The 16,078-nt window shown below is 35.7% G+C and overlaps 1 protein-coding gene across 2 annotated transcripts in view; it reads right to left on the bottom strand.

Annotated features, from left to right (window-relative positions):
* The window catches only part of fstl5 (follistatin-like 5), a 168,416-nt gene that overhangs the window by 35,490 nt on the left and 116,848 nt on the right, over positions 1-16,078 (bottom strand). For both annotated transcript variants that reach the window (XM_067457225.1, XM_067457226.1), the window contains exons 8-10: positions 13,859-13,979; positions 9,911-10,072; positions 7,418-7,552 (exon numbers count right to left, since the gene is read on the bottom strand). In XM_067457225.1, coding sequence (XP_067313326.1) covers positions 7,418-7,552; positions 9,911-10,072; positions 13,859-13,979 — 418 coding nt within the window. The remainder of the gene's footprint in view (positions 1-7,417; positions 7,553-9,910; positions 10,073-13,858; positions 13,980-16,078) is intronic.

Genomic DNA, 16,078 nt, shown 5'->3' with positions numbered 1-16,078 from the left:
GCTTACTAGTTATTTGCATATATGCATTTATTTAACACATATATGGAATATATTTTGAATATATTTTAAAATGCAATGTATTCCTGTGATGGTAAAGCTGAATTGTCAGCATCATTACACCAGTCTCTTCAGTGTCACATGATCCTTCAGAATTCATTCTCATATGCTGATTTGGTGCGGATTGTTACCGATGTGAAAAACAGTTGTGCTGCTTAATGTTTTTTTTTTTATTTTTTATAATTTGATGAATAGTTCAGCATATAGACATATAGATATTTTATAACATACGTTTACTAAATTGAACAAATTATTGCTGAGTAAATCCAAACTCTTTATTGTTAGAGTAAATAGGCCTGAATCATGCACAAGTCAATTTTGGCATGCCATGCCACCTTTAATATGTTGTAAATATAAGCCATCTTTATACAAATGTAAAGTTTTTGTTAAAGGATAGCAAATCAATATTTCATTCAGTTTCTCTCATAATTTAATCACCCTTGTGTTGCTCCAAACCCAATGAATGGAGACCAGAGCTGAGCTTTAGTTAAACCAAACAAGGTTCATTCTACAGTTATTGTAATGTACCTTAATGTGAAGATTACTGATTTAATGGTTCATTATGAATGTTGACATAATAAACTGTTCAACTTTATTGTATATTTGTGATTTGTGATAAAGTATTTGATGCAGAGAAAATGATTATATTTATTTGGTAACACTAACAACATTTACATAATAATAGTGAGTAATATAAATTCATTAAACTCAGTAATTCAAAATGTGAAATGGACAGACATTAAAAAATCTAATTAATTACTTCATAACAGTAAAGATTTATAAAATGTACTTGATATTTTCACAACAGTGATGTTCCTTTTAAAATGACATTTACTCAACTGCTTTGAATAAATATAACCTGCTATGTTAAATATAATTAAGTAACATTTACTTAATGTCTTCGCAAATGTTACATTTATAGTTAAGTACATTTTACTTGATACTGGCAAGTAAGTTGATATCACAGCAGTAAAATGTACTAAGAAAAATTGATGCAAATTGTTAAAATGATTTTATCAAAAAAAATCATTAGTCAGTGTAAGTCAGTGTAACTTTTATGTTATGCTCGAACTTTTCTAAGAAAAGATTTGTGATGAAAATTGTGTGAAACCAGTTATTTAAATAATGGCTGAGAGTAGTGAAAAATTGTTCATACTTTTTGGAACTATCCATTTTCTTTTCCAAACAACTTGTCATTACAAAAAAAGCATAACATAAAAAAAACCTTGTAAAAGGAATAAAAGAAAGAGAGGAAATGGCCACATACAGCCACATGCCATTTCTTTAGATCAGAGCTGTGTGCACTTAACCAAAAAAAAACTTTACCCGTTGAACACTCAATGGCAGAGGTGAGCATGATCACTGGCATATCCCAGCATGCAACGGCAAAGAGATGCCTACATTGTTTTGATGGGCCTAGTGTGTGACAGAGCAGAACACAAAATTACAGGGTGTGAAATGATAATTCTGTCAAGCTCCCTATACAGTAGAGCCTAGACTTCCAGATCCAAACAAACAAAAAAAGCACAAATGGACAAAGCAACCATCCCATTTGGCTTTTGGCAAGCCACTTGCTAACATACAAGAATTTTGCGGAATTGTGGGTAGTCATAGACATTTAGTTTCTCTCTGCATCTGTTCCTTTATTTCTGCTCACCATCTCTTATGATAACACCGGAGCAAACAAGGAATCCTATAATCAAACAAGAGCACAGCTGTGTGAGACCACAGAGAGATCAGCGCTACTGTTGTTTGTATGTTTGCAGCAGGTGGTGTTTATCCGACAGCCTTAAATACTTGTCCCCTACTTTTTCCCCTTGACAAGACGGCAACGGCATTTTGTCTCATTTCTTCTTATTGATGATGAGCACAACCGCACCTGAGTGCTTCGCATCACCCCAGCCTCAAATCACTCGTCTGATTAAATCCTCCTCTGCCAATATTTCCTTTACAAAAATATCTTCTGGGACAGGAGATGTACTCAAATATTTGATGATGACAGCTACAACTTGAGACAGCAATTGCTTTGCTAATAGAATTGGGTTTTTGCACTGATTTACAAGGAAGATTTTTGGTGTCGGTCTCAAGGGAGATTTTTGTTTTCATGCAGCGCTGCGCAAACCGATCGCCGTCTGACTTGAAAAAGTGCATGTTGGTTAGAAATTCTGTCTGACGTCACTGCGACGTATGGCATCAAAGTACAACTAGAGCGATTCAGGAGCAGACAGCTGACCCAGCCGGCACAGCTTCTCCACAATCTCTGATGGCGACACAGCTGTTCCACGGTAGGCCGCATTCACCGCATGACAACGTTCACTTGTGTTTCGTGTTTATTCTGACACCCTTCACTTCCCCTCATGCTTACAAAGCTGTATTTTTATAACAGTAAAAGCTCCTCATGTAGTCGCGATATTATATTGTGTCATGTTTATCAAGATAAAATACCCACATCAATGGTATTTAAAATGTATATATCTATGTTGAACTTTATTCTTGTACAGACAGTCGCTGTATTAAGCAGTACATAAAGTATTGGCTGAAATTGTTTCTGAAATGTCAGTGTATTTTACAAATATTGCATATAGTTCACTTCACCACATGAACGCGTCACTACAGGAAGCATAAAGTCCAACTTTATGTCTCTGTTTTAAGATCCTCCCGACTACAATTGGCAACTCTTGACGATCAGTTACATCAGCCGAAGTCTAACACACCTCTGGCCCTATATCATACACTAGATGCAAAGTAATTTTCTAGTTTCAGCCCGAGGCAGTTCACATTCAGCGTCATATTGTTTAAATAGCAAATGCGTTTGCACCCATCTGTTTGCTCATGGGCGTGCTGGTCTGAAAGCGAAGTGTGTTTAGGCTGATTGTTGGTGCGTTGCTTTGATGTTTTGAGGCAACTGAAAACAACTGCGCCATTGACTAAAAAAACCTGTGTCTAAAGTAAATAGTGCAGTATTTTTTATATTTTTTATTACAGGGTGCATTAGTAATATGCCAGCCGAACTCAGCCCTGCCCACAACATTTGAGCTCGGGCAGTTCGGTCTGGACTTGATCCATAGAGGAGTAATTATGCACAAATTGAAACTGTTCAGACCAATGAAATCATCAGGGCGGGCTTTAGATGAGGAAGGACAGATGATAAACAGTAACGCAATCCACGTCATCAAAGGCGCTTGGGTTGAATTTGTTCTAATCCTAAAATGAGAACTTGTTCATGTATGCATTCACCTTCACTATTTCTCTCAGAAATGATGATCGTGTTGGTAAGTGCTCCTTAAATTCTTTTCTTACAACACCAGCAATGATCGTTTACACTCATTTTTTCTTCTAACGTGACTTTTTCCAGGGTGTGTGCAGACAGGGTTGCCAAGTTTTTACAGCAAAACCCGGCAACTACTAGCCCAAAACAAGCCTAATAGCTTTTTGGGAGGGTTGAAAAACATGGCGGAAAAAGTGGCGTCGGGATGGGGGCGGGGATCGGTGTGTTATTTTGGCACGGTTGCTACAATTCACATTCCTGGGTCTACATCACATAATTGAAGTGGCTTCAATGGAAAACAAACCGCAGACTTGGCAACACACTGCAAGTGTAGATGAGTTCTGTTGACATTTGACAACTAACGTTATGCATCGCTCCATTGCTCTGATTGGTTGTAGCTCTATCCAAATTAGGTCTTTCCTGGTTCGACTGAAACAAGCCCCATAATTACAGCCCAATGGAGCCGTTTCAGACTCATATTCTGACTAGAATTGAGTATGACCACGTCAGGCTAGGTGGGTCCACAACGAACGCACACTTTTATTTTAAAAAATAAAAGGATTCCTCGCTGTAGAAGCGTTCAGTCTTTCCGCTCACAAATTCCACCATGGTGCAAGCGCAACTGGCTTTTAAAGGGAATAGGAGATGAGATTCTGATTGGTTTATTGTACATTACGGCCAAAACACCCATTATTTCCATTGTTACCAGCACAAGTGGATTCAGACACACCCTTAGTGCACCTGCGCAATGCGCTTCAGACCATGTGCTCAGATCATTAAAGTTGTGTTAGTCATTAGTCTTTGTATATATATTTAAACGTTTTTTTTTTTGTTTTTTGTTTTTTTAAGGAAATTTTATAGTTTACACTGTTTTCACTGTATTTATGATCAAACAAATGCAGACTTGATGGTAAGATACTTTTTTCAGAAACAAAAAAATATCTGTCCCACCCCAAACTTATACAGTGGTAAATATGCAAAAATGTACAGATTTTTAACTTCTGGAATCCTATTGGTTAAACCACAAGGCAATTACATAACAATAAATATTTGAACATAGTGAACACAGTGTGTGTGTAAAGTAAGAATCGCACTTTAACTTTAATACCATTAGAGACAAAATTAGAAAATAATGTACTCTCAAATTAGTCGACTTTTACTCAGTGGCCTTTGAATTTTTTTTATGGCAATTTCAAGATCTTTAGAGCACCATGACTGGGCTGAGGGACACTGACTGACCTTTCAATCTTGAGGAGAGAGAGGGACGGGGCCGAGATCATTATCTCCCCTCTGAGAGTGGTGTGTTTTCCCCCGCTGACCTGTAAAACGGCACTGACCTCAACTATGATGGCTGACCACTAACTTCACCTTTTTTTGCCCTTTAGATGTATGATAACTTTATCACACGCCCCCGACAATCTGTAATCCTTACTGTAGATTCCAAAAACAACAAAGTTCTAGCTTTTTCTTTTTTTCCAATTTTGATCTTGTGTAGCCAGACACCAACTGAAGCTGATTTTTTGTATTTTTAGGCATATAATGTAAAGAAACCATATCTCCTGTAAATAAGTTACTCACAACAAGAACAAATTCATTACACAAAGCTGAAGCAGAGTGTTAAAGTCTTATTTAGGTAGAGTTTAGGCATAATTTGTAAATGTATCTGCCGGGCTGTTGCGCTCTGTGGAAGCAGGGAGCCGTATATCATCCCAGGCTTATGATTTCAGACCTGTTGTTACAGGACTAACGTAAGAGGAAATCCCAGCCGACAGTGCAGGACTGTTCCTCTCATTCACAATGAAAGCAATAGCACAGACCAGCAAATCCAACCATTTAGCCTGGTTTCAACACACACGATGAATCAGAACTATCAAAATAGCAGTTCACCCAAAATGAAAACATTTGCTTCTTTTTCATGACTTTAAAAAAGAAAGAAAAAAGATTTATAAATAATCTAGTCAAATGCGCTTTTCTACACAGTTAATAATGTAATGAATTGAGGCTGGAGCTTTTAAGGATGCAAAAGCACCATAAACTCTGTGTCCAAAGTGAAAATATATTCTAGAATACAAATGATTTGTGACACCTATGAGAATATTCTCCCACGCAGAAATCATAGACTGCTTGAGGAGAAACTGCGTATGAGATGGTCTAGAGCGAGTGTTGAAGCAGACAGCAGGAGGAGTTCATCTGTCAGAGCAGAGATCAAAGGGACTGGATGAACTGACTCCAGATCAGTGGGCAGAGCTGTAGTGAATCTGAGAGAATAATGTCATCCATTATGCATGCAGGGAAAACACAGCCTGCACTGGCTCTGGTTGTATGACCCGAGAGGAAACTCTGGCCTTCTTTCTGTACAGTGCATTGCTTGGTCATATCTTGCTTAACTACAATACCCAGAACTCTGAACTATGTATCCCAACACCTTCAGAAACTATTAGAGAAACAGTGACCGATGACTGTATGATGACCTGTGAGGTTCCTCTGCATCCTTCACTGCCCATAACTATCAGACTGTATCAACAAGCACATCAAAACACACACAACAATTCAAAAGTTTGGTCAGTAAGATGTTTGGTTTTAAAGAAATTAATACTTTTATTCATCAAGGACACATTCAATTGGTCTTTCTATTGATAACTCAATTAATATATTAAAAAAAAAAATCCTGAAAAAGTATTAATGCAAGCTTGTTTACACCATAGAATAAAACAATTTAAAAGATATTGCAGATAAAAGTCAGAATTGCGAGATATAAACTTGCGATTGCGAGTAATAAACCTCAATTCTGAGTTTATACAGTATCTTGCAATTCTTACTTAATTCAAAATTGCAAGTTTATATCATGCAATTCTGAGAAAAAAAAACATTGCAATTACCTTTTTTTTATTCAGTGGTGGAAACAAGCTTCCATATGTAACGTTTCCACAAAAATATTAGCAGCACAGCTGTATTTTTAACATTGATAATGAGAAATGTTTCTTGAGCACCAAATCAGCAATGAAAATTATTTCTGAAGGATCACGTGACACTGTAGACTAGAGAAATGATGCTGAAAAGTTGCCAACACAGCAATAAATTACATTTTAAAATATATTAAAATAGCACAAGAGACTTCTTTCAAAAACACTATGTAGTACTTTTGCAGTAAAATACCCCAAAACCACCAGGCCAGTGTTATATATTTTGTTCAGTTGAGTTCTGGCAATATCCCATATGTTTCCAACTATTTGTAAAATGAGAGAAAATTGCCATTTTAACCGAGAACCCGGGACGTTCCAGCATAGCATTTGAGAGAGTCGCCTGTCAATTGCGTCATATCTGCGTTAGCCTCGGTTTTCCATGGTTTTCTCTTTTCAGTTCTCTCGCAGTGTGCAACAAATGTCAGAGCAGACGCTGAGCGAATGCACAAAGTAACGTCAACATAATTTTAAACACACTTAAATGTATCTAATACGATAAACAGAGCGGCATTACCTCATACTCATGACCGGAAAAGCGGAAATAGTGCGGGCACCCGGCGACTGTGTCCCGTCCAGTCATAATAAAATTAATAATAAACATGATTTCTGCCCGAGTCCTATTTTCCACTGGCTGTGAGGTGAAGACCATGTCCCAAGATGCTGCGCTCAAACCTGGCGTCATCAAACTACGCCTTTGTTTTGAATAGGCGCCCTCTAGCGGACGGAAAGTGGCATGATGCACCTTTAAAATCTTACCAATCTTTTGTTTTTGAATGGTAACTATTTGAGGCAAGTAGTTGCAGTTGTTCTATAAATGGTGACATCAAGAGGAAAATCTAAAAATTATATTAAAACATTCATTAAATTGAGATTTTCCTTAAGATAATCTTATATAACAAATCTTATTTCCCATTCATTTCAATGCAGAGCACCATAAAACTAGTGAAAAATATTGAAACATCCGGCCACTGGGACTTTTCATCCATTATCTCCTTCTGGTTCTATTTTTATCTAAAGTTATCTGAAGTTTATAAACTATTAATGTCCAGTCTGATGAATAATGCAAAGAAACAGGAAGTGAAATTTCATCATAAGGAGGGATGGACTGCACATCATGACTTATACATACACGTTTTCCGAGCCGAGTCCTCCACGAATAGAGAGGAGATGTCTTCGTCCACACCCGCCTCATTACGGGCGATGCAGGTATAGGCGCCGGTGTCCTCGAAGTGGACGTTACTGATATGCACCTCACTTCCGTTAGCTGGAATGGAAAAAAAAAGAAAGATTGATGGAAAGACAGTGAACTTTTCCTCCATCACGGCTCCATTTATGTAAGTTCCTCTAATGGGATCACGAAAATGTGTTTGATAACAGCTGAAACATTTATAGAGTTCTCAAGTTGTCATGTTAGCTTTAGTCTGAACAGCTGACTTTGGAGGAATGTTTGTTGATGAGTGGCCCCACAGGGGGGATTGTGGGATTGAGTAAAGATCTAGATTATGACAAACACGTCAATCACCGGTACAGCGCAACCAGCAGGCATCACGGCTATATAAAGCTTCTTCAGAACGACAAGATCAACGTCTGCTTAAAGAATTGGACACATTTTTTTTAAATGTCAAATCAGTTAGTGTAAAGGCTTTTGTTGAGAAAAGAGTACTGCACTGCCATTATGTTTGGGAATTTCAGGACTATATAAAATCAGTTAACTCGCACGTGCATTATTCTGTTAATGCAGTAAAAAATACTATACTTAAAATACCTCCTTCAACGTTTATTCAGCACCACATTGATCTGTTGGACTTTGTAGATTAAGCTACATTTACTCTGATTATGGAATGAATAGCCACTTCTCCACAGTCATGCCGAGCAGTTCTAATAATGTTAAAGGGTTAGTTCACCCAAAAATGAAAATTAGCACATGATTTAATCTCCCTCAAGTCATCCTAGGTGTATATTATTTATAATATATAGGAGTTATATTAAAGCAATAGATGCTATTTACACCAGGTGTTAATATCAACTAGATTCTATTTACACTTAGTGAACATATTTTCATAAAGATAATTGCTATTTACACTAAGTAAAAATAGCTGTAGATACTATGTACTAAGGAAAAAAGATAAATTCTATTTACACCATATTTACAGCAGTAGCCTTCTATGCAATAATAAATAATATCATTACATGTAATTTATACTTTATTTTGAAAGATACATACTATTTGCACCTCAGTAGTGCTGTACATTAACAGGATGCAATAATAATATAGAATGTAAATGAATATATTTATTTCAATTATTAATGGAATGCCGCCTTAAAGGGACAATAACATCCCTTTCTACACCTACCCCTAATCCTACCCAATAAATGCTTTTATTATTATTAAACATTTCGTTAGGCACGTTATTTCCACATTAGGACATTTTCTTAATATTTTTTTTTAAAGTAAATGCATTTCTGATGTGATTTGTGATGAGAAAAGAAAGAAGAGCAAGCTCTGCAAAAAGCAGATTCAAATCTGTGTTGATCGCATCAAAACAATGATTCATTAGCCATATGCTTTACTAACTGCACCACTGAAGGTGGTTCAAATGACATAAATATTTTTTTATTTTTTTTTTTTTATTTTTTTTTTTATGTAATTTGCATTACATTCCAACGAGCCCCTTTTTTAGTGGAAATTTAAACCATATCCGTACAGGCTGGCCAGATTGGCACGGAATGGAACAGTAAAGCAACAAGAATGGTTTGGCTCAGTGGTGGAAAAGCGGCTAATGACTGTTGTGAGATTATTATCTTTTCATTTGCCAGTGGAATTGCATTTCCCCTCAAATATTGTTCCTTAGCCCTTTCGCACGTAAATTTAAAATATTCTAACTGACCCCTCCAGTGTGAGTTTTTAATGTGATCGTTATTTTAGGATGCTTCGCATTAATATTTCCATGGCGACGCATCTGCTTGTCAGGTGACATCACAGCCACGACAGATGTGTCGCTTTTATTTCGTTAAATATTCACAAACTTGTTTACTATACAATGAACTATCTGATATTCTCAAATATGTGTAAGTGAATGAGTTTTGGCTTAAAAAAAAACTATATATATTATAATAATGACCATGTTATTTGATCTATAATGCACAATGGGCACCGCCATGTTATTTATGCCACAGATCAGTGATCAGATCTTTCTGATTCATGTAAATTCACTTCCACAGACATCAGTGTGTAATTTACCAACTATACATTTATTTATTTGCTAGTAATTAAGTGTATTTAAATGGCTGGAACCTAAAATAAACATTATGTGGGTGAAAACACAGAATAGTTGTGATATATACCAAGCACTGAGCACGTCCGTTTCTGGCTCAGCACCAGCCAAAGCGCAAAAGCACATTTGAATTTTGCAGTTGATCATGTGATATGCTAAAAGTTCTAATCACACAGGTGTGATTGTACTAGTCAAAGGGTTAATGGATAAAAGATTCTTTAAATAAAAGGAATTCTTCATGAATCACATTTGTTTAAATGCATTAAGTGTGTAATTTCTGCCACTGTATCATTACAATAAAACATCATAAAAAGAATCAGAAATGTCCAATGGTTATTTGTTTGTACCCTGAAGTGTGAGTTGTTTGGAGAGTTTTGTGGTGATGTCCATGCCGTTCTTCAGCCATGAGAGTTGCGGGTCAGGGATGCCCTCAGCGTAGCACCGCAGACTGGCTGTGACCCCTGGCTCGCGTGCCTGGCTTTCTGGGTATACCCGGATAACAGGGGGCACTATATTAAAAAAAAAAAAAAAAAAAACAGAGGAAAGGATGAAGTATGAGCAGAGATAATAAAATAACAAAAACAACATCCTGGGATGCGCCTCCCAAATGCATTGTGAGTCAAGTGGATCATTGGTGGCAATGGTTTGATGATCTACTTAGGTTTATGATGCTTTAGGGAAACACAGCCCTGTATGTTCAGAATGATTTTATTTTTATTATTTATTATTATTCTACAAGACTATATTTCTTTTGCCTTTCTGACTTTTAAATACCTTGTATATTCTACAAAATCATCACAGAATCTCAAATGAGCTTGAGACGACTGCCAATCTGTCATCGATTATCAAATAAAAAGATATCAAAGCCAAGAACAATAATAATAACAAGAACAGTAAAAAACCCTTTGTTTAACCAGTTTACTGTTTACTATTTACCATTAAGAACTCTATATGAGAGGAAATGTTTGGACAGCGGTGGCAGGGGCACAATTTTGTAGCACGCAAGGGGGCTGACTTAATGAAATGCTTTGCTTCAAAGCACAGGGAGTGGAATCTGAGCCTTAAGCTCGCTGGGACTGTGGAGTTCAACTCACGATTGAAAAGCAGAAATCATTTAGTGTAAAAATCGCAAGCTCAGGCCCTTGTGGTGTTCCAAGATCAGCTCATTGGTAATGAGCAGATTATGATAAACAGTAAACCGTGTGAAAACAAAGCCATGCATGAAGGAAATGTAGAAAAGCATATCTAACAGTGCAATACTGAGTTTGAAAAAGAACAATCTCTAGTATCATTTTAAAAGCACATAGTCAGAAATCAATACTTCATATATTGACAATAAGTGTTGCGTTTCCATAAAAAAGTGGTTAAAATGAGTTAAAGTGATCTGAAGCTATTAATATAAATTAGTTTCAGGAACAAATCAAAAATGTATTGTCATTATATCTTGTTACATATCTTCCAGTAAAACTAAAGAACAAAAAATATATGTCTATGCCATTGTTACAGCTTGATAGATCTGGCTTCCTTTCACTTTTGATGGATATAAAAATATATAATATACATATAAATAACCAGGGCAATCTTCAAAAAACCTAATTTTGACAAAAAACTAAACAGAAAACAGCCTATAGCAGACGCTTCCCTGAATTCAATGATCATTCTTGAATATTTGATTCTAATTGGTCATTAAGTAATTATATTTAATTATATTAAAATTATATTTAATATTTTCATTATATGGGAAAATTCCTAGGATAAGCTTTAAATAAAATAATTTTGGGGAAAGAAACAGCAGCATAGAAGTATAAAAACAGAAACAAACAAGTATTATTATTATACCTGGAGAATTACATTAGAAAAAGAGATTAAAAAAAAAAAAAAAAACTAATGACATAATTTTGGTGAAATAAGCTAGAACACAACCAGTACTGTCTCTTATTTTTTATTTTAAATAAAGAAAAATAAATTATATAAAATTCCTACCAAAGGACTTTTCTTTATTTGTGTTTGTGTGTGTGTGTGTTATGTGTGTGTATGTGCGTATGTGTGTGTGTATGCACCTGTATCTGTCTTTGTGTGCACCGGTATTTTATTACCTGGGGATCGACTTGAGATTGTCCCCTGTGTGAAACACATCAAAGCTGACAGCTCTATCACAAAATTCTCATGGCCTCTCGTCTCCTGCAATCTCCCTCCTTTTATTCCTCTGCCCTCCTTTTCTTTGTTTTCCTCAGTGTTGATTTTCTGTGAGAATAAGCAAGTGTTTTGGCTCGCCAGCGTGCAAGTCCGCCATCACTGGACCGGATAAATTCTCTGTGTGTATTTGTTCCTCCGTGAAATTGAGAGTCAGATTTATTAGTTTATGTTTGTCTTTGTCTCTCTTGGTGTGCGGACGTGTCCATTACATGCGGCGCAGAGAATTGTGTGTTTTTCTGGTGCTTTTGTATGTGCGTCGGTGCTGATGAGCTTTCAGTGTCCTCGATTAGAGTTTCCTCTCCATTTCACCATCTCTGATACTCAGCAGGTCTCTGTGAACCTGTCCGACCCCTTTCATTTTCCCAGCTAACACTGCTCTTAAACAAATAACGAAAAATGACACCCACTCACACAATGTATATATGTATCACAGAGATGGTTATTAATGTTTTTCTTCTTTTTCCCCCCTTTTTATTAACCTTGGTTAACCATCAAGCGAAACCCTGCCTTGAGAATAAAGCAACAACGTTATATTGTCATTATTCTAAATGAAAAAGGTGCTAAGGACAACAATTTAAAGCCAGAGGGTTAGCCGCTGTTTTCGTGTGCCGTGCAGGACATTAATTACTCGGAATTCTTTTATTTGTCTGCCATAGAGAAACGTACATGCTTTAGCTTGAATTAAACTACACAGACGCAATAATGGTAAAAACATCAGCAAACTGACAGTGGACTGAGGGAAAAAAAAAGACCATTGCTATTGCTTTTGGTCATCAAGAAGCATAATTAGGTAAAGGGGAGCACTATAGTGCCCTCGTGGCTCAAAACACAAAAAGGGAACATGTGTCACATCCCCTAATTAATTTCTCATTTCCTCCCAGCTCTGACCATGATTAATTGCTAGGCAACAACTCCAGAGGCAAGTTCAATTGTTTTTCATTCTAATTACATTGTGATGTTATCATTTAGGGACATTTGATTGCTGTGTGTTTCATGTGTCAATGAGATATAGCAAGGAAAAAAAAGTAGCAGGAGATCAAGGAATGCACATCATAAAAATCTTTTTAATCTCTCGGTTATGTAACATAAACTAAGTACCATGTTAATATAATAATAATAATAATAATAATAATAATAATAATAATAATAATAATAATAATAATAATAATAATAATAATAATAATAATAATAATAATAATAATAATAATAATAATAATATATTATTTCATTATGTAATATTCATAAACCTGCATTGCAAACTCTAATTAATATATATAATAATAATAATTATGCATACATTTGCATTAAATGCTGTAATAATTACTATAAGTGAAAAGTAATAACAACAACGTAATACAATTAATATATTTTATTATTATTAAAAGTCCTATTTTATAAATATAGAATAAGTGTTTAGGCTATTAAAACACTTGGCAATTAGAAAATCATTTAATTTAGTATTCATTGCTAAAAAAAAAACATGTATTATTTAAAATAAAGATATTAATGACCGTTCACACTCAGAATGTTAACTGTAAATAACACTAAAACAATAACAATATTAATATCGTTACAAGTAAGAGCAGTTTAAGTTTAAGTTCATTATGTGATGTGCTTTAAGGCATGATAAGAGACTTATAACAATATTAGCTTCAACAACAGTGGACGATAACGTTTTGTTCATTATAAGCATGTGCTGCAGTTTTTTGTATCATCTGCTACTTAATATTCTCGAGGATGGATTCTAATTGGATGTCATTTTTTTATTGTTTATCAACTGTAAAAAATCTATATCCTGATATCATCGGAGTCTGCACTGGACAAGTGTCAGTGTTAGATTACCTCATGTCTCAAAGCACATAACATAATGAACTTAAACTTAAACGGCTCTTACTTGTACCATCTGACATTCATTTTGCTGTTGATAGTTGACAACGAAAAGCATAAATCTAAATCTGAGGTTGTGAACGTCATGGGTTTCCATCACATAATTACGGTAACGACATGGTGTGAACACAGCACAAGCTCACTGTTTTGGTTCTCGAATTCTTGATTCTGATTGGTCAGTTTGCTAGAGAATATGCTTGTAAATTACATACCATTAACCTGCAGGTTGTGTGTTTGGAAAAGCTGCTCGTAGCCGTCTGCGTGGCAGGTGTAGTTGCCCATATGTGTAGTGGTCACCTTGGTAATGTACAGTGATCCATCATCTCCGAAATCCTGTTAAAAATACACAAATCTACTATCACCATGACCTTAAAGAGTGAGAGATTAGGACACAGAAGTGCAAACAACAGCCCAGAGCTGGAAATGTCAGCGTGAACTCCTATAATCAAGATTAGTTTGTATGCATAAATTTGCAAATAAAAAAGTGTGAGTGCAATCAAGCATCCATATACAACCGGACTGCAGACAGAAACGATTTTCTTTTCAGTCATATACTGAAAAGAAAATACAGAGGGACTGAGAGAGAGAGAGAAAGAAAGAAAATGAGAACGAGGACAGTTAAAAAACAGGGTAATCAATAGGAACAGATTGCAGCGGACATTTGCATCAGTTCTGCTGCAGGCCGCCATTAAAGCTCTACATACACCATTTACTCTCCACACACTGCTTCTGAGAAAAACAACAAACTTAAAGAGACAGTGCATACAAGAATCTGATTTGTGTTATCATTTACTCAACCTCCTTATGTTCTCATTTTGTGTATGACTTTTTTTTTCTTCTGTAGAAAACAAAATATGATTTTTTGAATGTTTCAACTGTTTTTGCCCAGAAAGCTAGTTTCCGCCACAGAATAAGACAATTTAAAATATTTTTTAGCTTTGTTTTTTTTTTTTTTTTTGAGTTTACATCTCACAATTTTGGCTTCTTTTCTCAGAATTTTGAGATATAAACTTGCAATTAAATTCTAAAGACTAATATCACGCAATTATGAGAAAAAAATTTGACATTTAATTTAATATATATATATCTCTCTCTTTAAAAATGAGAGCAAGAGAAAAATTGGTTCACAGAGTATTTATGCAGAAGGAAGAGAACATGCAGCTACTGTAAACTTATATAGATAGATAGATAGATAGATAGATAGATAGATAGATAGATAGATAGATAGATAGATAGATAGATAGATAGATGGATGGATGGATGGATGGATGGATGGATGGATGGATGGATGGATGGATGGATGGATGGATGGGCGGGCGGGCGGGCGGGCGGGCGGGCGGATGGACTAACATTTGAGACCAGTGGCACCAAATAATAACAATATGGTTTTTATGGAATGGCTTTAAATGTGGTTTAAATGCAAATGCACAAAACGAGATTTAGCTGTGTGTTACTAGGATGTTCTGCTCATTACAGACCACGACCTTGATTGTGCAAATAAACAAGCCCTTTTTGTCACAATGTGCTCTTAATGAGTGAAAACACCAGTAGCTACAGTAAAAAAAAAAAACATTTCATAAGCAGGCAAAACAGAGGAGCATCTGAATATGAAACTAAATCAGATCACACCATTTGAAAGTCTAATTATAAGAATAGAAAAAAGAAGAAGAATCAGTGCGTACAGCAACAAGCAGCATCAGAGACAACAAAGGCTGAAGAGACACGCCATCAATGTCCAAACAAAACCCCACGAAGCTAATGAATTCAAACGCCAAGGTCAACTGGCCTTTCCTGACATCCTGATGCAAAGAAACTCCTTCAAGGACGATTCAGATGGTTCTGATGGTTCTAAATATGTTAATTTTGATTTGATTAGGCTGCAGAATCCAGATAAAGCCAGAATTATGCAGTAAGATTGAAAAACAACAACAAAAAAACATGGACACTATACACGCACAGTAAATAAGTATGCCAGTATTGAGGAGAGTTTAACTAACAGTACTGATGTTGTTAACATACACTTTTTAGTAGCTCTTTTTTTTTTAAACATAATTAGCTACTTTTATGAGCGGCAGTGTAGCATATGGGACATTGCTTGTTTTTATGTTACATTATATTGTGCATGCAACAAAGTCAATAATTAAACACCCTCTACAAACTCATCCTCTCTCTCTAAAGTTATGTTGTGAAGTGTGAGTCAAGTATGGGGATTCATTTTTGTGAATCAGTTCATTGGACCTACTTTATATCAGTTGGACCTAATGCTCCCCATTGTAAGGACCTACTAACGGTGTACTTATTGTGTACATACATGTTTTTACATTGTACTTACATTTTAAAATGTACCTGCATGGAATACATCTGTAATTAATTTCTGTAGTTACATTTATAATTACACTGTTGACACTTCCCTTACCCAAACCACCACACCT

The sequence above is a fragment of the Pseudorasbora parva genome, chromosome 11 (assembly GCF_024679245.1).
Source record: "Pseudorasbora parva isolate DD20220531a chromosome 11, ASM2467924v1, whole genome shotgun sequence".
In the NCBI taxonomy this organism is placed as follows: Eukaryota; Metazoa; Chordata; class Actinopteri; order Cypriniformes; family Gobionidae; genus Pseudorasbora; species Pseudorasbora parva.
Note: the sequence above shows the minus strand (reverse complement) of the source record. Positions and strands in the feature narration are given on the sequence as shown.